The sequence below is a fragment of the Plectropomus leopardus genome, chromosome 8 (assembly GCF_026936395.1).
Source record: "Plectropomus leopardus strain MGB_pleo_1.0 chromosome 8, ASM2693639v1, whole genome shotgun sequence".
NCBI lineage: Eukaryota > Metazoa > Chordata > Actinopteri > Perciformes > Serranidae > Plectropomus > Plectropomus leopardus.
The window spans coordinates 10775375-10799512 of NC_142183.1; the positions used below are offsets into that span (position 1 = coordinate 10775375).

General features: G+C 38.2%; 3 protein-coding genes across 4 annotated transcripts; 2 read left to right on the forward strand and 1 right to left on the reverse strand.

Moving 5' to 3' along the window:
• Window positions 1-954: 954 nt before the first annotated feature.
• Window positions 955-15835, forward strand: LOC121948030 (ribonuclease-like). Of its 2 annotated transcripts, none has more exons than XM_042493269.2 (4): window positions 955-1095; window positions 14574-14703; window positions 14805-14873; window positions 15351-15835. In XM_042493269.2, exons 1-4 carry the CDS (start codon window positions 1049-1051, stop codon window positions 15780-15782), a joined length of 678 nt encoding a protein of 225 aa, XP_042349203.2. In that variant the 5' UTR covers window positions 955-1048; the 3' UTR covers window positions 15783-15835. The 2 variants fall into 2 exon arrangements, with proteins under 2 accessions (XP_042349203.2, XP_042349204.2); XM_042493270.2 differs by having other exon boundaries at window positions 15354-15835.
• LOC121948027 (trace amine-associated receptor 13c-like) lies at window positions 3269-12614 on the reverse strand. The gene is made up of 2 exons (XM_088080641.1): window positions 12568-12614; window positions 3269-4966 (listed from the first exon to the last, which is right to left on the reverse strand). Exon 2 carries the CDS (start codon window positions 4891-4893, stop codon window positions 4156-4158), a length of 738 nt encoding a protein of 245 aa, XP_087936767.1. The 5' UTR covers window positions 4894-4966; window positions 12568-12614; the 3' UTR covers window positions 3269-4155.
• A 2785-nt stretch (window positions 15836-18620) lies between the features above and the next one.
• Window positions 18621-21970, forward strand: LOC121948029 (uncharacterized). Its single transcript, XM_088080866.1, has 6 exons — window positions 18621-18734; window positions 18833-19159; window positions 19471-19824; window positions 19967-20104; window positions 20267-20322; window positions 20404-21970. Exons 1-6 carry the CDS (start codon window positions 18692-18694, stop codon window positions 20530-20532), a joined length of 1047 nt encoding a protein of 348 aa, XP_087936992.1. The 5' UTR covers window positions 18621-18691; the 3' UTR covers window positions 20533-21970.
• Window positions 21971-24138: the final 2168 nt, after the last annotated feature.

Genomic DNA, 24138 nt, shown 5'->3' on the forward strand with positions numbered 1-24138 from the left:
AGTTATTTCAGTTATTATTTTCATTGACAAAGGAAAGCTGTATTTTGTCTATAACCTGCTTCCAATGACAATCTATTGGTTGTACTAGTTTTTGGTTTTTTTCAGGTTTACAATGACCAAATCTACCTTGCTCTGTCTTTCTAAATACTGAGATACTGAATTGTGGAATTATTATCAGTGTAAGTGAGCCAAAGATTTAAAGGCCAAAACACATTTTGTGCATTGCATGTATGTATTAGGCCTACAATTATCTTAACAAAGTTTTACCAATTTTTATTTATCCTTTTAATCCAGTGGTAGTAGAATATTATAAGAATGCAGGTATATTTAGGCTACAGGTGGTGAGTACAAAGCTTTTCCAAAATTAAAAACTGATCTATCAAGAATATTGAATAAGGTTGCTGTCCTTTTTGGGTCAGTGGCCTGGTGGCAACAAGCTTGGAATATCCTATAATCCAAAATAATTGTTACTGAAAATAACAGTCTAATATTTTCTTTGTAATATAATTGACATTTTATGTGGTTTAAATCATGTCTGTCCCATTTTTTGTTTCCGGAAATGGGTGAAATAGCGCCCCCCTGGTTCTAACGGCCCGTAACTGTCTGTCTGTGTGGTCAAACATGGTATTGCACCCTGACTGACGTCAGCCAGGTGAAGATGATTTAACCGTCAAACAATTTGAGGTGGTCGCGCGCTACTGCGAAGCTGTGGATGGACAGGTCTGTAGTGCCAGCCTTACTCCGACCTCACAATAAGCGATAGAAAGTTTAATTTACATTATTTACAATGAAACAAACGGAAGAGTTAGCTTGTTTTAAGCGTTGCTATTAACATTAGCTCAAAGACTAAAGTTAGCGTTAGCTTACGTTAGTTTAGGTTAGCTTACGTTAGCGCACGTTAGCTTACGTTAGCTTAGGTTAGTTTACGTTAGCTTAAGTTAGCTTAGGTTAGCTTACATTAGCTTACGTTAGCTTAGGTTAGCTAGCAGCGGCGGACTTCGACAAACAAACAACAGCGGGACATGTTTTCATTTGGATCTACACATCTATGAAACTTCAAGAAAGAAAGCACTCTGGTCTTCGGTGTCATATAATGTGAGTCTCATACACTCTTGTCTCTTCTTTGCAGCCCTTTTTCTCTTGTTGGTCAAATTTGTGTAGATTTAACTCCTTGTTGCTATGCTGTTGCTGCTACGCTGTTGCTGCTACATGAGCTCATATTGTGTCTTGTTTTAAAGCTGTGTGCTTGAATTGTTTGAATAATTTGCAATTTCTCCTGTGTTTAATTTCCTGGTTGTCCGGTCACCTGTTGTCTGTGTGTGGTTTGTGAGTAAGGAGAAGAAAAATGGAAGAAAATGTCTTGATTTGAAGCTGTGTTGTAGGTAATGGCATTTAATAAATGACCATTTTATTGTACTTTCTTGGTGGGCATAAGATTGTGAAAGTCATGTTTTTGATACATGCATTGGTGGTTTTAAGTTTTTGGTCTGTGATGGATGGTTTTGCTGAAAGCATTCATTTGAGATAAATTATCCTCTGAAATTATTATTTCAAAATTCTGAATTTTTTGGTGGTCAATTATTTTAGTATTAATTTGGACCTGTGTCAGAATACAAGCTTTGTTTGTATATCCCCTCTCTAAATCCTGATGGATTTGCTGGTCCATGAACGCAGTGCAGGCCAAACTCCCCATTAGTTCTTCTTTTTCAACACCAGCAGTGTGAGGAGTTTTGAGTTGCAAAGTGGATAATTGATCTCTTGATCTGGTCAGAGCTGATCAGATAGATGAACTGGAGAAGTGAGAGTTATTAGACCCAGCGTTAATCGTCTCAAGTTTCACTTCCTCTGCTCATGCTGTTCTTTTGCTCCCTCTGTGCCGAGAGTGCACAGTGTGCTTTGAGAGTGTACTGAGTGAATAACTGAACTGTGTGTATATTCCAACAGTGCTCTTAATGAACAGTCCAGCTCCAAAGATATAAAATCAATACATTGCAGCAGATTTTTTAATTGTGGCAGGTGCCACAAATAAATGAATATGTGGGAAACCCTGACTAACATATTTTTGTATGCTATGAAGATACTTAAGAGATGTGTTTAAGTCATATATCTATGGTGATATATGCATTGTTGTTGTTTTTTTGTGAACATAATACTGTTGTAGACAATTGAACTAATTGAATCTTATATGATTTGTTGTATTTTGCCAGTGTAACCCTTGTGGTTGAAATGGGCTAAAAGAGTGTGCCATCTGTTAAACACTAATTTCATACTTTTAATTAATCTGGCTTACCCTGATAACTAGACATGCTTCTTCGTTAGCTTTTGCAGCAGTGATGTGCTGTGATGTGATGCGATGTAGTACCAAGGTTTCTGCTGACACAAAGAGCAGATGGAGAGAAAGCAAAGAAATTGGTGAGAGCAGCAGCCTCTGTAGTGGTGAATGAAGACATAATTTTAATCCAAGCAGAACTCAAGTTTCCCCTTTGTCATTGTCTGTAAATATTACTTTTTTTTATTTGTCTGCTTGTTTATATGAAAAAATTCTATTTTCGTTTAATCTCAAATCAGATTAATAGTGCTCCTAATGATCAGTCCAGCTACAAAAAATATAAAATTGATATTTGGTGGCAGGTGTTTAACCCTGGCCAAGTAAGGAATTTAAGATACTTTACATCAAGGCTTTAGGATCCATATAAGAAATATGATTGTGCTGTAATTATACAGTACAGATGAGGAAACATGTAAACTGTTCATACAAATGGATGGTTAAAGTCAATGTTTCTGTTGAGGTCTGTTGCAGCTCTTTTGGGGTCAGGTTACGTATAAGGTACTTTGAATATTTAGTTGCAGTGGTTGTCAGAGGTTCAGAAATGACCAGCCACCCCCTGCATCTGTCAGGGTAGCTGCTGTAGGTGTTATTTTTATCAGATAACCCAGTAAAACACTAGAATAACCCTGTAATGAACATATCAGCATCAGTGGACCAAGAAAGTACAAGAGTCAAAACCACATGGCTGTTATCATCAAACCATCTGCTTCCCACCACAAGATGGCAGCAGTGTGCAGACAGAAGTGGGTATTGCAGATCCAAAGTTCACAGACTGTATTTAATAATAAGATTCATGTATTATTCACAAGCAACTACTGTAAAATGTATATTTCAGCATAACTTGGCCAGTGGTAATCAAGTGCACATGCTGGAGGACATACATGAGTCTCCACTGTCTTACTGCACATGTAATCCATAAAGGAATGAATCTGTAATGTGTGGATGCATAGAGTTCTTTATTATTAAAGTAATTAAAATGCAAAATTATATACGATCATTTAGACAAACTTAATGACATCTCAGCAGAGTGAGCTTGATTGGTGTGACATTTAATCCGTGAAGATTCATTTACAATAAAACCAAAAGTCTCTTCTCTACACTGGAAGGCTTTGATTTAAGGCTTAGATAAGAGAAGAATGCTTTCGTTTATGTATATTTTTTTATCAGTTGATCTAAAAAGTTAATTCAGGTACGATATGCGGACATGGTACGGTAAACTCATTTTTCTTGTGCAGACTGTGAAAATAACCAGTGATAAATCTCACGTGGTTCACTCTGAATATTAGCGTTTAGAGTTCCAAAAATGTGTAAGCATTTAACTTTATTACACATACAACATTCTCGACCTCAGGAAAAGTATATGTTACACATAAAAGTTTTTCTCTGGGCTTTCCTTTACTTCTCACAGTCTTAATCAATCTGTTTGCTCATGTTGAAAATACAAGCAGCACCTTCCTGAAGAGGGGATAATGCCCAAAACATCACACGTGTGGACGTAATCAAATACATTTTTATGGGAGCATGCACTAGTGTGCGAACTCTTCTGTTCTTCGCACCTTTTAATTTCTTGCAATTAACAAGACATTTCTTGCCAAGTTGATCATTGCAACACCCCAACATGTTTTTGAAAGAAATCAAACCAATATGTTTGGTTTCAAAGGGTTAAATGATTATGCAAGGCGTCTAAACGCAGCACAGGAAAACTGATGTCCATCTAGGTTTTAAAGGGTTAAAAAGATTCTTTGTCACAACAACAGTTCTGTATGCTCAGACTTAATCCTCTTCATTTCACCTCAGTGATTTCCCGCTGCACAGAAAAAAAATCTTTACAGTATGTTTGCCTCGCAGGATCCGGGCTGCATTACTTGAAGCGTAACAATGAGTCTAACAGCCTTTCTAAACCAAGGGTAGAAAAAGGCATAAATCACAGGGTTGAGACAGGAGTTAAAATACATCAGAAAACTCATAAAGGCTTCTGCTGAGGAGCCGATCATTATTGTGCCACCTGTGAGAGCGAGACAGTAATATGGACAGTAACACATCAGAAACACGGCCACGACAATACCAAGAGTCCTGGCTGCTTTCAGCTCAGACCTCTTATCTGTTACAGTCCGTGAACGCTGCAGTGTGACAGCTGTGATTTGGGAGCGCAGGGCCCGAGCTTGAGAGACAGCCACCACAAACACCCTCATGTACAGAATTATGATGATGGAAATGGGTATAATAAAATTCAAAACAAGATCCACATCACCTGCAATGTCAACCACACATTCTCCATAGCAAGAGTTGTACGTGCCTGGCTTTTTCAGGTGATCATATAAAATAACAATGCTAACAAGAAGAGAGCAGATCCAGCACAGACTTATGGCTAATCGGACTCTCTTAAAAGTGACTTTGTTGGGGTAATGCAGAGGGTAACAAATAGCCACGTAGCGGTCGACTGATATGAGCACCATGCTTTCTACTGAGGCAGAGACAATGATGAAGGGTAAAAGATAATAGACAGCACAAATGAGATCACCCAAAAACCAGCAGGTCTCAGCTAAGATGATTTCAGCCGGCATCACTATGAGGCCCACGAGAAAGTCTGAGACAGCCAGGGAAAGGAGGAGGAGGTTGGTGGTGGTGTGGAGCTGCCTGCAGTGAGAGAAAACCATTACTATGAATAATAACATTAAGACAGTGATTGAATAGTAAGTGCAGAGTAGTCTGCTGCTGCTGTCCACACACAAAAGTCTAAATAATAAACATCTATCAGCTGTCTCACAGCTACTTCTTCTTCCTGTAAAAATAACTGTAACCGGCTATTAGCAGTGCTAAAGGTGCGTATCTCTGCCTGAAGTGGGAGATGGAGATGATGACCAGCAGGTTGAGAGCTGTAGTGAACACAGAGATGAGGGACAGAAAATAGAAGAGCGTAACGCCAGTGTGAGGACGCCTTGGCTTCCTGCAGGAGCTGTTGAGGAGTTGTGGAAAGCAGAGTTCATCTCCTTCCAGCGTCTCCATCGTCAGAGAGGAAGGAGATGAGATGCTGCTGAGCTCTGGCAGCAATCTGACCAAACTTTGTTTCATACAGCTGATTTATCTCCTCTCACTCCCCCACCACCCGCCTCTGCTGCTTCTCAGGACGTATGGACATTGACCTTCCTATTCCCTCGTCACTCCTTACTCAGTCTCGTGATTTCAAACTTTGGGGATGTTTACACGGCAACAGTTCTTGCATGAAAAGTCCTACTTTTGTTGCGGTTTCACACGACAGGGAGCCTGAAACTTTTGAAGCGAGGTTCCAGAGTATCATCTTTTGAGAGCTCAACCCCCCTCTGTCGCTGTGTACGCTGGTGATGTGTGGATCCTGTAAAAATGGTGGCATCATGGCTGCACTTTTAGGCATGTGGTGTTCTTCTATAGAGTATCATTACAAAGTTTCACTGCTAACTACACCCCTGGCATGCATACTGCAGCATTTTTGGTTGTTTTGTGGATCAGTGTACATAAGGATTGTTCTCACAATGTTATAATAATGCCAATTTTTGTTTAAAAATGCAAAGGAAAGACTTTTCGGTTTTTAGTAGAGTTGTTTTCATCTAAATGTAGCCATGGTTTGGTTGTGTTGGGAGCTTGTGGTAGAACACTGCACAGGCTGGAAATTTCTTTTTTTTTGAACTTTATTGCCAGCCATCAATAACAAGCAATTAACAGACAACAAGTCAAAAACAAAAACAACAACAACAGCCTTGAGACTGGGCTACCCATATTGAAATATGTATACATATATATACACACATATATACCATATACAAAATCGAATAGTGATGAGACAAACGACTAGTTGAAAATAAAATAATAAAAATAATAAATAGAAACATTTCCCTTACTAATACAAAATTCCTAACTCAGATAGTCAGTGACTGGTCTCCACCTCCTTTTAAAAATCCTTACTTTTAGTTGTAACTGAGCGGTCATATGTTCCATTATGTATACATGTTTGACTTTTTGTAACCATTGAGTAATGGTAGGAGGGTTAGGGTTCAGCCAGTTAATAGTAATCATTTTTCTTGCAATCATCAACAAAACATGCAATAAATAACATTGGTCTGCAGTATACAAGTGGTCAGGTAGTACATCCAGCAAAAAAAACACAGGTTCCAGGGGTAAATCCACTTCCAAAATTTTCTCCAGCTCTTCTTTGATGTTTTTCCAAAATGTCTGTATTTTTGGGCAGTCCCTAGAATGTAAAAGTGCGTGATGGTCGCCAACCATGCCACAGTTCCTCCAACATTTGTTGCCAGAGTTGTTTTTAAATATCGAGGTTACTAGTGGCGTCCTAAAGAACCTAATTTTAACCTTCCAGTCAAACTCTTTCCAAAGCTGACTTCCAATCCCTCTGTGACATGCTGTACACATATTTTCCCACGTTTCATCCTCCACTACCGTATTTAGCTCCAATTCCCATTGCTGTTTAATGTGTAGTGTGTTTTCAGATAAATCTATCATTAATTTTTTATATATATGGGATATTTGTTTTTTGGGCAAAGTAGGTTGCTCAGACAGATGTATAAATGCATTTCTATATTTGTGGGTTCTTTTTTAATATCTTCCCAGTTTGTATTTTTTTGTAACATAGTGTCGGATTTGTAAGTACCTGTATAAATCACTGGGTGGTAGTGAAAACTCCTCTTGTAGTTGTGAAAAGGATTTGAACAAATGTCTGTCGATTAGTTGGTTTATTGTGATTAAGCCTCTTTCCTACCATCTTTTTATAGGCTTTATCATATATAGATGGTAGAAATTTATATTCCCCACTATGGGCATTGCTCGAGATATAACCAGGGTCCCTTTTAATCGATTCTGTACCAAATTCCAAACCTTTAGTGTGTTTGATCCATATATTATTGATTTTAATTTTTTTTGAGACTGCTGACTAAGAAATGGGAGATTCGATAGTGGTACCCCGGTAAGGAGTTTTGTTCAATAGCTTACCATCCTGACTTTGAGTCCTTGACAACCCATGCTGCCACAGCCCGTAACTGGGCTGCCCAGTAGTAAAGTTTTAGATTGGGTAATCCCAAACCTCCCTTCTCTTTGGTCGACATCAGTATTTTCAACCGTATTCTTGGTCTTTTGTTTTGCCAGATGAATTTTGATATCATTTTATTTAGTAACTTAAATGTGGGATTGAGGTACTAGGACAGGTATGGACTGAAACAAAATAATAGCCTAGGGTAAAATATTCATTCTGACCGCCTCTATTCTGCCAAACAGTGACAGGGGAGCACATCCCATCTCTCCAGATCATTTTTGATTTCTTTAAGTAGTTTATCATAATTAGAAGAAAACAATTGTGTGATTTTAGGGGTAAGTACAATACCGAGGTATTTGAAGCCCTGTTTAGGCCTTTTAAAGGTGACCCGATCATTTAACTGGGGAGGCCAACTCCCGGATATCATCATAGCTTCTGATTTGTTTGTGTTAATCTTGTAACCTGGACACTATACTATATTCACTAAGACTGTGTAGGAGAGCAGGGACGGAGGTAGCAGGGTTTTCTAAAAATATTAATATATATCATCTGGCGTAAGAGAGCCAATTTATGCTGCTCAAGCTTCCTTCATCTGGTATTCCTTGTATGAGTTGGTTGGATCTAATTAGTTCAGCCAGTGGTTCAATGCTAAGCGCAAACAAGGAAGGTGACAAAGCATCTCCCTGGCGGGTACCACGTCCCAGAGGGAAAAATTTGGAACAATACCCATTTACCCTAACTCTGGACCTGGGCTTTTTATAAAAAGTTTTTATCCAGTTAACAAACGAATCATTAAAGCCCATATATCTGAGAGTTTGTTCTAAAAAGGTCCAATCGACCCTATCGAACGCCTTCTTCTCAGCATCAAGGCTGAGAAGCATTGATGGGGTATTCCTTTAGCTGCTATTAATTGAAGGTTCAGGGCCTCCTCACGTTGTCTGTTCCTGTCGATTATGAATAAACCCAGTCTGATCTGATTTTACAAGTTTTTCGATATACTTTTGTATTCTTTTTGCTATTATGGCAGTCAAGATTTTGAAATCCACACAGAGGAGGCTGATTGGGCGGTAAGACGAGCATAGGTCGGATCTTTGTTTTCTTTATAAATGACACTAATAATTGCATCTGACCATGACCCTGGGGCATCCCTTCCATTAAGGCGTGATTGTACACTCTACATAAAACTGGGGTAAGTCTGCTTATTAAAGTTTTATAATATTCTCCAGGGAAACCATCCGCCCCTGGAGATTTGTTGTTTTTAAGTTTGAGAATAGTTTCTCTAATTTCCTCTTCTTTAATGGGGCATGTTATCGCATCTGCTTCATCTACTGTTAATTTAGTCAGATTGACTGAATTAAAAAAGGAGTCGATTTTTTCCTTTTTATCAGGCAGATCCTCCTTTTCATATAGCTTTTGGTAATATGAAGCAAATGCTTCAGAGATATCTTTTGGTTAAGCAAGTTAACATCTGATTAGTGGTTGGACATTTTATCTTACGCATTGCTCTATTGGACTGAGCCTTGCGTGCTGAAAGGCCAGAAGTCGGCTTGCTCTATTGCCTAGTTCGTAGTACTTTCTGTTTGTAAATCGCAGTGCCCCCTCAGCTTTATAAGTTAACAGGTCATCTAATTTCTGTCTAGTCTCTTTTAATGAAGCCAATGTTTCTGTTTTTTGTTTGTTGGTGTTCTGTTTCTAGTCTCTTTATTTCCTTCTCCAATTCCCTCTGTTGAGCTGCTAGCCTTTGCTTTTTAACCTAGAAGAGATAGCAATACTTACCCTCATCACAGCTTTTGCTCCTCCCAAAGTATAGAGGGGGAAACCATATCATTATCGTTAAATGCAAAATAATCTGCCAGCTCTTTACACATTTCTTGTCGAATAACTTCATCGTTTAACAATGATACATTGAGTCTCCAGTATTTAAAATGTTTACTTGTTCCAATCTCAATCCTTAATGTAACAGGTGCATGGTCAGATATTGTTATTGGCTCTATATTACATTCATGAGTCCTGTACATGTCTACTCCTGATATTAAAAACATGTCCAGTCTGGAGTAACTGCCATGCACCTGAGACATGAAGGTGAAGTCTTTCTCCCTAGGGTGCAGGTTGCGCCCAGACATCCACCAGGCCTAGAGCATCCATCATTGCAAGGAGAGCAGCCGATTTCTTTTGATATAGAGTGCGTTCCTTGTGGGAGTCTATCTAGATTGTGTTTCAGAATGCAGTTGAAATCTCCCCCTATCAGTAAAATTCCCTCTGCTTTATCTGCCAAAAGGGATGCCACTGTCTTAAAAAACTTTGGACAATCTTCATTTGGGGCGTAAAGATTAAGCATTGTAATTTTCAGATTACCTCCAGCTGTCCCTGTAACCATCACATATCTGCCTTCCCTGTCAACTATTGTTTTTCATGGTTAAAGTAGACTGATTTATTTATAAGGATGACAACCCCCTTTTCTTCCCATTTTTAAATGAGGAGCTATAGACTTGATCCACCCATTCCCTTTTCAGTTTTAAATGTTCTTTTTCTGACAAATGGCTCTCCTGGATCATTGCTATTGAACAGTGCATTTTTTTAAGTTGGCTGAATATTTTTTTCCTCTTAATTGGATTATTTATACCTTTAACATTGTAACTGACAAAGTTTAGACTATCCATAAAGAAGTGTTTTGTATTTGTTGATATGCTCCCATCTCGTTGTTATCCACATATACATAAAGTCAGATAAAACAGGTATGCAGTGAAATGACAATGGCCCAAAACTAGTCTCAAGGTCAGCTTAACAATATAGAAAACATAGAACAAATACAGAACAGTAAACTCCCATGTTCCCAACTGGGATTTTCGATTTTTCCCTGTTACCTTTTCAAGCCTGAAAAAGAACCAGTCCCTGATGTAATCTGGGCAGAGGGTGGTGACTACTCCTCTGTGGGATTCACACACAGTGTCGGGGCTGCTATCGCCTGGTTCAGGACGATCGCTGCAGCTCCATATGCAGGCAGTGCTTGCAACTTTTAAGTTTAGTCTAAGTTCCGTCCATCAACACAAAACTTGTTTTTTTTTTTTTTTCCTTCCTAACTTTAATCGCTTTTGCACTCTATAAAAGAAAAAAAAAAAAACTTGGCGTATTTCTATTGTCACTCCGCTCCACCGAGGAGGGCTTTAACATCTGACCTGATAGCACCGCTGGCTCTCTCCTCCCTCCCCTGGCGCCTCCATCTGTAGCTCGCCAGCTCTCTTTCCACCTGTTCTCGCTCATCCACCCTGACCTGGATGCCGAGCTCCTGTAGCATCGGGAAGGCTTCTGTAAGCGTCGGGTAGGTCTTCTCACCAGTCTCTGTGACCGTCTTTAGCCGTGCCGGGTAGATACACTTGGCTCTAATGTTTTTCTGCTTTAGTTGTTTGATTACATCCCGTACTAGCGCCTTTTTTGAAGTCTGGGAGTAATCATGATCGAAGTAAATTTGACCTGCCTTATAGAAAGTCTGCCTTTGGCCCCATGCTTGTCTCAGAATAGCTTCCTTCACTGAGTAATCCACAAATTTGACAATTATGGACCTTGGACTGGCAGAGGGGTTCTTCGGTTTGGCTGCCAAGGACCGGTGGGCTCTCTATTTGTATATTCCCTCGGCGCCGGGTTGAAGAGCCGACTGAATCAGTTCCTTCACGAAGGTTTTAACATCTCCTCCTTCACTTCCTTCAGGTACTCCGTATATTCTCAGGTTATTCCTTCTTGATCTGTTCTGCAGATCTTCACACCTAGCTGTTAAATCCATTTCCCTGAGCAACAAGTACCGAGCGCCTTCATGTCTCCTCGCTGCGCCTTCCGCATTGCTAATACGGCCCTCCGTCTCCGTGGTTCGTTTCTCAAGTTTTGTCATTTCACCTTTCAGTTCTTGCATGGAGTTTTCCAGCTTTGTCAGCGACAACCTGGTTTGGGAATGACCTTCCAGATTTTCTTTCCTTAGCTTCTCTAGCTCAGCTAATATTTTGGATTCTTGGCCCTGTGTGTTAGCTTCAAGTGCACCACTGGATGCTTGAATTGTTAGCTGCTTCAAATTATCACTTTTATCCTTCTGCAGCTCCTGCTTACTTGTACCTTTGTGTCTAGTAGACGATGTCATCCTGAGTTCCGCGATTCTGCCAAGTTTTTAGTTCTTTTGTTAGGGTTAAATTATTTGTATGGACGGAGCTCAACTGTTATGCTGCGACTTCGAACATGGCGTCACCGGAAGTCCAGGCTGGAAATTTCAACCTGAGCATGAACCAACCAGATACATCAATCTAGTCCTTGTCTATGGGAACGTTAAGCAAGAAACCCGGCCACAGACAGTATTTTTATGCCTCCCTGCCGACCATAGCTGCGGCCAGAGGCATTATGTTTTCAGGTTGTCCCTCTATAATCCTTCAATATGTCTGTTTATCTGTTCGTCTGTTCAGCACATCCTTGTGAATGAAATCTGAAGATTACTTTGACAGGATTTCTTTGAATTTAGCACAAACATCCACTTGGACTGAAGTAGGGCTGTGTGATATGATGAAATATATCATCTGGCGATAAAAAAACATCTGTTGTTTCACATGATGCTTTATCGTTTATTTCATTTATAACAATGTTTTATATACCTTTACTTTATACTCTGTATAAACTATATACTATATACTTTATTTAACCATATACTTTACTTTTTTTTAACATAAGTAGTACTTTAGAGGAGATTTCAAAATATTTAGATGTATATCGTGTATCAAGATATGGAATAAGAATATTGTGATATTATTTTTAAGCCATATCGCCCAGCTCTAGACTCAAGGATGAACAGATTAGGTTTTGTTGAGATGTTGCGTTCACAAAATGTTGCATCCTCTCATTTTCATGATCGTAATATCTGAAGATGACCTTGAGACAGTTTCCTCAAATTTGGCACAAGCGTCCTCTTGGACTCAAGAATGAACTGAGTAGTATCTGGTGGTTGAAGGTCAAAGGTGACGGTTACCTCATAAAACATGTTTTTGGGCATAACTCAAGAATTCATACTCTCAAATTTTCCACAAATGTCTCTTTCTATATCATGATGAAGTTTTGATATTATGTATATAGGAGGTCAAAGGTCACCTGTCATCATTCTTCTTCGAGTTCTGGGAAAAGACTTTTCTGGCCTTTACTCAACATCGTATCCCAGGAACTGAATTAGACACTAATCTTGGGTGCTCACCCTGAAACTGTGCTGATTGAGATCCTCTGTGCTGCCCTTTAGTTCCTGTGGGTCAAACACACACACGTGGGATTAGTAAATCATAATAAAATTATTTCCATCTCAATGTTTTGTGGATTGTTTTAATATAGAAAGGAAAAAGACTAGATATCCTTAAAACTGTTGTGCATATTTTTCCCCTGTAAATTTTCTAATTTAATTAATATTATAAGGGCCAGTTTGAAGGATTTCGGGGGCCTGATCTGGCCTGCTGCATGTAATGGCAATTAGTCTCTTCCTCTATGTGCTGCACCGGCACACTCCAGAGCTTCTTTTTTTGTGATTTTGGAGTTGTTAACTGGATCTGTGTATTGATTTCTGTGTTATTGATAATCCGTTAATGTTCTGCAGAAACAGACTATTTGGTTTCTTGTTGGGTTGAACTTGGTGAGGCTGCTGATTTTAGTTCTGGTTGTTGAGCGCTCATCCGGTCATGAGCCGGTGCTAGATTTTGAGGTGCATAGAGTTATTTTCTTCATAACACAGTTGGTTTAACTTGTTTTCTGCTGTTGGTTAGCACCATGCAGCAAAGGGAACAAAACAGTGAAGAAGCCATGGCAGCTGGAACCGAGCTGGCAGTGACCAGTGGAATTGTCCCTCCTGGCTTCCTTTCAGTCAAGATACCAGAAAAGATATCATAAATGGTTGAGATATCATAAATTGGTAGAGATGGTTGGTTACTCATCTCGTATTGTGCCTAAATTCAGAGGATCATAACATGTTTGTTATGCAGCTGATCTCCAGATGCTCTGAGTTGAAATGAGACCAAACTTTTTTGAAGGATGTCAATTTTGAGCCACAACAAAGCCCAAAATGTGGCCGGCAGCAGACGATGTAAGACTTTCTGTTTTTAGCAGATTTGATTTGTAAAAAATTGCAGCCACTGCTGGCGAGGTATGAGGAGTGAGGAGTCGGCAGTCATTGATGGTTTAAAGCAGTTAGTTAAATATGCTTATCAACAATTGTGAATCACCACAACCACGAGAAGCCCTTGAGCATGCAGTCATGCATGTTCACAAATATATTAGGCCGATTCCTCCAGAAGTGTTTTAGATTAGCTGCACACAGACAAACACGACCAAACACAGAATAATAGTGACTTTTAGACTAGATTCTGACACAGAGGGACTCTCTTCAAGACCTCAGGAAGAAGCACACACCTTCAGGCCCACTTCATGTCTATTTTTATTTTTTTCTCAGCAAAACAGATTGATGAGCACAGATTGACAGATTGAAATCTGTGTGCTAACTTACAGAAACTTACAAAAAACATACAAAAAATATCTATGTTTACACTTGATGATTCTACTATATACTATCATATTTTGTATTTTATTGTATTGTATTCTGTTCTATCATATTATATTATATCATTGGTTTCCCTAGCAATGATTGCATCATGTTTTTATTTTGGAGCATTTATTTTCTTAACACCTCTGATTGCTGTGGTGCATCAGAGTTTGAGTGAGGTGTGAAAAGACTCCTTAGTCAGAGACATACTGAGCCATTAAGGACACCTAATGACCTGCACTCTGTGAGCTTTTCAGTGTCTAGAGACAAATTAAATGTGAGCGATCTTAATGACATGATGTGTGTGCGTCCATGAGTGTGTGTGATATGTTTTGTGGAACTTATTGGTACTTTTCACAGTTCACAGGAAAGATCCTGGGTTAATGTTCAGTAAATTCGTATTTTTCTAAATTAAAATAGATACTGATCTAAACAATATGGCTAAAAGTGCATAGGCACCCGTGTTCAACCCTGTCCATGATTTGGATTAAGTACTTTAGATCCAGTTTAATGCCACAGCATATGAACTATATTTTATACTAAAAAAGTTGACTCAGTAGGGTTCAGATCTCCTCCAGATGGCCACGTTTGCATGTACTAATACTTGACTGCAGTTTTTCTTAAACGGTAAATGCCATTTTTTTTTCTCCCCTTTGACCAACTTAACATGATTGCAGTGCGATTTCCCATCCCGCCGTGTTTTTGTGCAAAGAAGTCAAAGCAAAGTTCAAGTTCAAGTTCAAAGCAAATTCAATAACTGATTCAGCAGTGTGCAGAGACCTCATTGTCACTGTGTTCGCCATACAGGTAAATATGCTTTCTATTACATTATTCACCTTGTTTACATTGTATTTAAGAGAAACTTGCTGGAAAACAAAACACATAATTAATTTCTTATTCTGTTTCAGCTGAAAGGACTAGACAAACAGGAAAAGGAAGAAAAAAGACCTGTTAACTGTTCTACATTACACTTAAAGGTTTGTTTTGCCTTTTATATTTTGCATTTTGGCTTCACAAATTTATCTAGAGTTTTGCAACATATGAAAACTTAATTCATGATCCATTATTTTTAGCAGTGGTTTTATATTTCATAATATTTCTATGGATTTCTCTAAAGCTCTTTAAAAGCTTTTGTTACGATTATGTAGGCAATTATTAACTTGTGAGCATAAATATGTATGTTTTTATGGACCTTAAGGAGTTCATACATTTTATTATTTTAATCATCTTGATTACACTGATGAATTATAATATAGCTTCATCATATTTTACTCACACAAAGGTTTTAAAAGTGACAAGCTCATCATAATGTCAACATTCAGTTAATACACCCACAGTTTCATCTAACGTATGCTTTTTCATATGGAAAAAAAAGTAATTTTAGCTTAAATGTTGCAGACTTCTTTGCTGGCATAAATTCTCGAACAGAACATTTTCCTATTTTTTTTCTTCAGCAGGGAATCATGAGGATCCCATTTGCCTGCTTGCTGCTGCTTTCTGCCACTGTGCTCTGTCAGGATGAACGTTACAGGAAGTTCATAAAGCAGCATATTAATGGGCAAATGAGTGCAAACAGATGTGACGGTGTGATACAAAGAAACGGCATCACCAAAACTGACAGCAACGAGTGCAAGGAGACCAATACCTTCATCCGAGCCACTACTAACATCGTCAGAGCCATTTGTGGTCAGGCAGGAGAGCCGTATGGTGACATGACCAGAAGTCTCCAACCCTTCGACATCGTTGTCTGTACACTGAAAAACAACGGGGCCAGGCATCCTCACTGTCAGTACCGAGGTCAAGCTCGCACCAGGAGAATTGCAATCAGATGTGAACAAGGCTTTCCTGTGCACTATGACAGAGACATAGTAGTCTTTGACAACTGATTAAACGGCAGCTGTGTACTTCTGTCTCTTGTTAAATAAAAAAAGACATCTTATAGTTGTCTATTTAATACAGTTGTGTGCATTAAATGACAGTGAAGCTCTGAATAACTTTGGAAGTTTATTAATGTTTACGTCGGTCACTGATGTTTTTCTATAAAGTGGTAGAAAGGGGGGTTGTCATTATTTGATGTCTGATCATATTTGCATTAGGCAAGGCAGCTTTATTTGTATAGCAGATTTCATACAACAGTGCTTTACAAATCATTAAAATATAAAACATATTAAAGGAGAGAGACCTAAAATAACAGTAAAGAAAAAAGATATAAAAGGTCAATGTAATTACCATATGATTTACAATTTTGAAAAATCATTGAAAATAGTAAAACAGGTGCAAAGTTAAAATGATTATTTAGAATATTTGAAAATCCAATTTAAAAATAAGTTTGTGGTCATTACTGGGTGCAGTAAGCAGTGTAAAACAAAAGACGTTTTTAGCTTGGACTTAAAAGTGTTCAGAGTTGGGTTTGTCTTGTATCATCTGGGAGGTTATTCCAGGTTTGTGCTGCATGATAACAAAACACTGCCAAACCATGTAGTTTTCTAACTCTTCAGAGGAATGTTTACAGTCCACTGGGTTCAAGGCCTCCCCAAAATCAAAACTGAACTATATAAAACAAATATTTAAACAGTCTGAATGAACCCTCTGCCTTTAGCATGTGCTTCCTGCCAAAAGATGGCAGCAATATGAGTTGATGGAAGAGTTGGTGTTTGTTAAAAAGACAGCAAAGTCCAGAAAGACACTGCCAGAGTCAACAGGGATATGGAAAGATAATAATGTTTAATCCAAACTACTGCTGCTGCACCTGGGGTGTATATTCCTGTGCATCCTAGTACCATCAAAATATAACATTGTCTCCTGTGGTGCTTGATCTACTAATCCACCACATTTTCCTTTGTGTGTGTGTGTGTGTGTGTGTGTGTGTGTGTGTGTGTGTGTGTGTGTGTGTGTGTGTGTGTGTGTGTGTGTGTGTGTGTGTGTGTGTGTGTGTGTGTGTGTGTGTTGCTCACACTGTGTCACCTGACTTTCAGAGAATATTAGACTGACTAGTACTAGGCCTAATCATTACCTCTCTACCTAACCCTTGATGTCTTTGACTTTAACATATTGACATGGCAAGTATTTGCCAATCACAGCACACAAATCCATAATAATGCATGGTAGGACTTGGTGTAAATAGCTAAAAAGCTGCAGTGTGTGACTTTTTAGAAAATGTTATTGCCTGAGAATGGCAACCTAGTAAATATGACAAACTAAACATTTCAGGGATGGACTCGGTTTGTCTGTATGCTCGATTGAAGCATTCAGTAAAAGATACCCTCAAACAAAACCCTCATTGTTTGAGCATTAAGTCTATTTATATTGAAACGACATGAATGTTTATAGCCCATTGGGTTCAAGGCTTCTCCAAGATCAAACACTGAACCAGCCAACAAACATTTTGATTAGTATTCCTACCAGATGATGGCAGCAGAGTGAGGAGAGAGAAAGAAGGCTGTTAGTGTCTTACACTGAATTGAAAGGATATGCAGATATCCACGCTGGAAGGCCACAAAGTTAACTACCAAAGTCAGTATAGAGATGAGAGGTAGTATATACAAATGTACTGCTACATCTGCAATTATGGAAAAATTACCTACTTACTTAATTACTAATTAAAGCAAATGAAGTGAACAGTGCACATTGTTTGTTCACCCTGAATGTTCACTTTTTTACTTTTAGTTAAACTAAAGGGAATAAGAGAGTGATGTGTTAATTAAAAAACACAAATTTATACAAATGGACAATTTTTTAATTACAGTCAGATCTTGTCACACATCTTCAGCCTATTTTGGATGTTTTCTACTAAGCCTGAACTTTCACCTTGTTTGACCTTCAGTCCACACAGTCAATAAGATGACAACTCGGCGTGACATAACCTGACTCATGATGAATAAAAAGCTCATTCTCTGTGTTTCAGAATGTCTTCTCTGCCCTCTGCTCTGAAGGAAGATACATTTTCAGTTTTGTAAAAGTGAAACTCATTAACTGACAAATCAGGCTTGTTTTGTAAAAAGCCCGAGGTGCATCACCATTGTGTGAAATCTCATTAATAATATGACAGTCTCTACTTCAACAGTGTTTAGGAACAACAGTGCAAATATCCTGTGATTAAAACTAAAAATAAATGACACCACATAGGCCAATAAAATTTGTTATTTTTGTTAATTAATATATTTATTTAGGTGATATTTATCTGCTTCTAAAAAGGATTGGATATTTACACCACAGAGGAGAATAATAGCAGACAGTGGTCTGGAAATGAGTCAAATGTAATGTGTTTGAAATGAATTACTATCCAGGTTAGATTTATATTCTAGCCAGAGGATTAAAATGTTGCCGTTTTTGATTTGATATATTTATCTTGAATGTGTAAAAAAGAAAATGGAGAAATGATTATACAAACAAGCAGACAAAAAGAGTATAAAGAGAAAAGAGAATATTTACAGAAAATCGAAAACATAAAGCAAAAGAAATGGCCGAACACATGATGATTTGGCTTACGTATTCGAAAAGGAAAGCTGTTGTTGCTGTGCTGTTGTTCCTTTCCAACTACACTTCTGTGTGTGTTAATTATAGCACTGATAAACACAATGTCAAAACCACACTGCTGGTGCCGTCATTATTGCAGACTTTGGTTGAAAACATCTTTGCTTTGGTGGAAACCAACATGATGATGGACCAATCAGATTGTTATGGAACTGTTCCCTCCCATTTCACTGTTTCCTCTCATTTGACAGAGTTGCAATACAATTAATCATCCTGCAGCAGGATCTGAATTAAGTGCTGTCTCAAGTGGATTAACCAGAAAATGCTGATCATAACTTGCGTAGCTCTCGTGTTCACAATCGGGCGTAAGTATTCATAAAAAAAATTCAGTTTCACTTCTGTTATGTTTCAATTTTTGTCACCTTCTTATGGTAGCTGTAATGTAACGTATTTGTTCTTTTAGGATGCACGGACGAGCAAAGCTTTCTGACTAAGACTGTTTTTGTTGGAGAAGATGTGACTCTAACATGTAGCCGCCGGGCTAATTCAGCAGGATACTTATTTTGGAATAGAGTTGTTGCTGGAAACTTTCCTGAAGTCTTAGGAGCAACTTATACCTTTGACAACGCCGTCGTTAATAAAACTCCACATTTTACAACAAAACAAGAGCCTGGAACTTTTGTTTTACATATTACTAAAACACAGCTGAGTGATGCTGCATTTTACTACTGCCAGCAAGTAGTTGAACTAAAAACAACATTTCTGATTAAAACCCTCCTGATAGTCAAAGGTAAGTAGAGAAATATTCACTTTGTTTAAACCAAACATTCAATTTCCAACTTAAGTTTGGATTAATTTGCTTTTCTGTCTTGCATTCAGTGCTAATAAATATCTATCTAATATCGATGATATATTTTGGTAATTTATACAGATGTTATGTCAAAACATACAGAAATTTGTCTAGCAAACAAAATATTTTTTACATGGAAAGTTAGTGTCAACTTTTTGTTTAGTACTAAAGTACTAAACATTTGCGAGTACTAAATTTTTTTCATATCATGGAAATAAATTTTAAAAATACTGTTTTTTCTGAAATCACAGGTCCAGAACTAGATATCACAGCCGTCACTCAAAACATTTCAACTGATCCAGTCCGTCCAGGAGACTCAGTGACTCTGCAGTGTTCAGTCGTCTCTGACTCTGAGAAGAAAACATGTCCACGAGGACACAGTGTGTTCTGGTTGAGAGTCGGATCTGATGAACCTCAACCGAGTTTTATTTCCTCTAATGGAAACAGTTTCAACTGTAAGAAGAGTCCCAAGTCTCTGTCTCCACAGAAATGTATCAACAGTTTCTCTAAAAACCTCAACACTTCTGCTGATGGGACTTATTACTGTGCTGTGGTCACATGTGAGGAGATATTTTTTGGAAATGGAACAAAACTGAAAGATGAAGGTAACCCACATTTTGCACATTTACCCTATTAGAAGTAAAGATTTTACATTTATAATTTTTTAGCTAGCCAAAATGTAAGATTAATGCTATTCTTTTACTCCTCATTAACTTTTGCCACCTGTTCTCGCCTTTATTATTCCAGCCTCCGACATGCTGTCTGCCGATTGTCAGAGGGTCAATACGATTCTGTGTCTGTCGTTTGCTGCTTTGGCTATAAGTTTGATTGTTATAGCCTTACTGATTTACAGCATCAAGAAAAAGAAGTGCAATTGTTGTAACGGTAATAAAACTTACTTCCATTTATCACACTTTTACTCCGCTACTTTTATTTAATTAACATTACTGCCATGTCTCTCAGGTTAATCTGTAATTCATTTCCAAAATGAAATGAAATCATCATTACATGCTGATTGTTATTCATGGTTTGTCTTATCTCATCCAGCTGTTGTCCTACAAACAAATGCAGCAACAACCACTGGTGATCATCAAAATCAGCAGGTAAGTCATTTTAAAGATACGATGTTTGGTTGGTACATTTCTGGTCACAGTTCCCATCTAATAATCATTTAATTTCTACAGACAGATGAAAGCTCGTTGGTTTATTCTGTGGTAAACTTCACCGGAGTGAAACCCGGCAGGCGTTTAAGTGAAGAAGCAAACGCGGTCCAGGGAGAAAGAATCTACGCTGATGTCAGGGTTTTGGGATAGGAACGGCAACATCTACACTAAAGGTCATAACTGCAGATTGTTTAATGCTTGAATGCTGCTCTGTGTGGGAGATGTTAGCGGCATGTTATGTGGCAAATGTTTTCCCTTTAGTGACATAATAATGTCAGTTATTGTATATACTAACCAGATCTTTATGTCTATTGACTTTTATTTTATTTTTGTTTTATCTTACAGATAAGTTAACTTAGAGTACAGTATACAGAATATATGACAGGCCCACTGATGAGCTTTTTTTGGAAGGTCAATGTTAAATGTGTGATTAAATGTTTTGGAATATACTGGTTGACTGCAATTAATACTTCACATTTTTGTCAAGTGCATTATTCTGAAATGAGTACTTCTAATATATTTTAATGCTAATACTTTTGTACCTTTCACTGAAAGCAGGGCTTTTACTTGATACAAAGTATTTAAACACTGTAATCTTGTGGTATTTGAGTACTTCTACCTCTAATGCAAAAGCCACGACAATTTCTAAAATAGCCACAGGGGCTTTTACACCCAGTCTGACTGGTGTGGTTTAATGCAACTCTGTGGTCAGGTGAGTTCATATACCTACAAAACAAAATAGGTCAGTTGATACTGCCTAAAAAAATGACTCATATTTTCATCTTGTCCCCTAATAGCAGGACATCGTGCTCAAGAAGTCCTCTTACAAAAACAATCACCTTTGTCATTAAAGTTAAAGTAAGTCCACTACAATCACTTGGTTAGATGAAGTCCTTTATTTATTTTATGATATTTGTTTTGTGAGGAAAGGTAGATGATGAGCACAAAAATAACACCTTAACCTTCCCCAGAGTCTGTCATGTTTCTTCAGAAGCAGAGAGCAGACAAACCAAACACTGGCTCCATATAGGGCCATTTGTGTTTTTACATCAGCCAACGTTCTCCTAAACACTTGGCACAAGAGAAAAGTTACATTTGGTTGAATCTGCAACCTCCACGGTAGATGTCTTTGAATCCTACATGCTGGACCTTTCATTGAATGATGTGTTCCTATACTTACATTCAAAAACTGAACGATAAATATGTCTGACTTTGTGAAACCATGATGAACACAGAATGAGTAAAGCCCTTCCTTTCATCCATTTTTTTGTCAGACTGGTACGTTATGGTAAGTTACTGTCACACTTTCTGTCTCTGTCCACCAAGTTATTTTTGTCCTTTCCTCTGAAAATGTCCTTCAACAATAACGTTTTTAAAACCAGAGCTCCACTAAGTGATTCAAAATGATTTTGGGGAAACTTGATGTGTGCTGTGGCCATGTGATTTAGGTCCCTCAGTTGTTTTCATCATTACCCATAATACGCGGTTTGGGTGCTGCTTAATTATATGCATGACAGGAAATGCGGCTGTAGTCATAATGAAAGAACAAATAAGTAAGTAATAGGTCTTTTGCATCATCGAGCAGCTCTCTTAACCTAGAATTAGAGACCACAATACAGGAAACCTCTATGTTAGGCCCGTATCTAGGTATGAAAATGGTGGTAAAAGCAGATAAGTGTCCCTTTTTTCCTATTGCTGATGTTGTTTGACCATTTGAACTGTTGTCTAAGTGTTTCTAAACATGGGTAAGAACTTTAGTGAACATCTGTGCAGAAAACACAGTGGTTCTTTTCTGTGCCACATTGCTGATGTCAGTGTGACAAAGAGGTTTTTCAGTGTGCCTCCACTACACAACGCAATATGTGAGAGCTACACGAAACTATGATGATTCATTGTGTTTTCCAACCACTAATACTGACACCTACAACAGCAGTGATATTTAGGGGGGAGAAAATCATCATCAATTCTGTTCACACTAATATAACATGAAACATGGTGGGTGTGAAGAACAGAATGACCTGTAGGGGGCACTAAAAGAACTTATTGCCCTTGTTTTTGACAGTAATCTGCATTGCTGTAATTTTGGTGTTGTCATGTATCTACATGAATTCGCAAGACAGATGTCAAGCCAAAATGAACAAAAAAACTAAACCCCTAAAGGATGCAGAGTTACACTGTCAAAAACTCATTCCTATGACCTTACACCAGGGGTGGATTATTGCTTTGTAGACATAACGCATCTTTTTGTGGCTTTGTGTCTCATTGTTGTCTCTGAGGTAATTCAGTGTCCGTTTTTTAGGTCATTTTGTATCTCTTTGTGTTTATTTTGTCTCGTTTTTAGTTATTCAGTGTTTCATTGCAGTTCCTTTGCATCTGTTTGTGGTTATTTTGAATCTCTTATGGTCAGTATGTAATAATTTGAGTAACATTTTTCAGATGAAGCCCAGGCTCCTGTTACCACAGACCCCTGGGCATGTACAGCAGTAGTAAAATCATGTTTAAATAATTTTCGATTCACAAGGCACACTCAAAAAGACAATATAAACTGCCAATTTTGGTAACAAAACAACATTAACAAACATATGAATACATTCAAAACAGCACTCCGTTACACCGCAGTGTTACTGTGGCCCAACAACACAATAACAATCCAGCTCATGAGCTGGTATTAGTCATAATATGTTCTTCTCTGTTTCTGACTAAAAGCATACAAGCTCATGAGCTGGTATTAGTCATAATACTTTCTTCTTGGGTTCTGACTAAAAGCATGAAGAGAGCTTTGGTTGCATTACACGCAGCACATTTTGTCTGTGAAAAAGCTGCCTGGAGCACTACAGATTATAGATTAGTTTAGCTCTCTGAAGGAATTGTTGGTTTTTACATCATGCTATGTACTAACAATGAGAATTTATCCTCTAGAAATTTAACAGTGCAGTGATGTAGTAGAGAAACATAAAGGCCAGCCTCTTACAGTATTAAAAGGGGAAAACAAATGTTGAGCCATATGAGTATGACAGGGGATGACTGCTTTCTCTTTCTTGTTTCAAATCACCCAGTAAAGGCAATCTGCATGTGTGTCTTGAAAGCGACACACAAAGCCACATGCAGAGGCTACGCTGGTAGACAAAAGCTGTGGCGGGCTTTTTGCTCTGCCTTTGTCCGACCACCAAGGCTGTTTGTTCAGAAGAGACCTGACTACAGGCTTCAACAGGATGTGCAGTGAGGGTAGGGGTGCAAGAAGGAAGAGCTACAAGAGGCTTATTCTAGTTTAACCAGTGGACCTGATTGTTGTAGTTTACTGCGTAGTATGTTCTTGCATAATCATATCATTTTATATACCACCCATTTTTATTTTCTATTTAGCCCTGATCTTTGGGAGCCTACAGTGTCTTAAAATTGATAATAAAGATTGCAATTAGTCAAGTTGTTAACCAACACACTCCTCTCTTTATGTCATAGAAAACAAAGTCTGCACTTACATGGTACAAGGTTCAGTTATGATCTGTATTTAAGTAGCTTTATCTGTTAGACATTTTGCTTGTTGTCTTCCAAGAGCTACATGAGAAAGTCATTATATCTGTGTCCTAAATATGGAGCTGGAGCAAGTACTCAAAAATCCTAGCTTAGCAAAAGAGTGGAAACTGTGGGAAACTGCTAACCTGACTCTCTGCAAAGTTTCAGAAATACACATTAACACACCTCAAGTTCACTTAAGGTTTCCCAAACATTCCAGTGCTGCGGCAGAGCGTACTCTGG

Bases quoted from the DNA above. Each gene is read 5' to 3' on its own strand.
- LOC121948030 (XM_042493269.2), top strand. From the start codon at position 1,049: ATGAAACTTCAAGAAAGAAAGCACTCTGGTCTTCGGTGTCATATAAT. The intron at 1,096-14,573 runs GTGAGTCTCATA...ACATGATTGCAG, and splicing joins GGTCTTCGGTGTCATATAAT to TGCGATTTCCCATCCCGCCG. The intron at 14,704-14,804 runs GTAAATATGCTT...ATTCTGTTTCAG, and splicing joins TCACTGTGTTCGCCATACAG to CTGAAAGGACTAGACAAACA.
- LOC121948027 (XM_088080641.1), bottom strand. From the start codon at position 4,893: ATGCCGGCTGAAATCATCTTAGCTGAGACCTGCTGGTTTTTGGGTGAT.
- LOC121948029 (XM_088080866.1), top strand. From the start codon at position 18,692: ATGCTGATCATAACTTGCGTAGCTCTCGTGTTCACAATCGGGC. The intron at 18,735-18,832 runs GTAAGTATTCAT...TTGTTCTTTTAG, and splicing joins TCTCGTGTTCACAATCGGGC to GATGCACGGACGAGCAAAGC. The intron at 20,323-20,403 runs GTAAGTCATTTT...TAATTTCTACAG, and splicing joins GTGATCATCAAAATCAGCAG to ACAGATGAAAGCTCGTTGGT.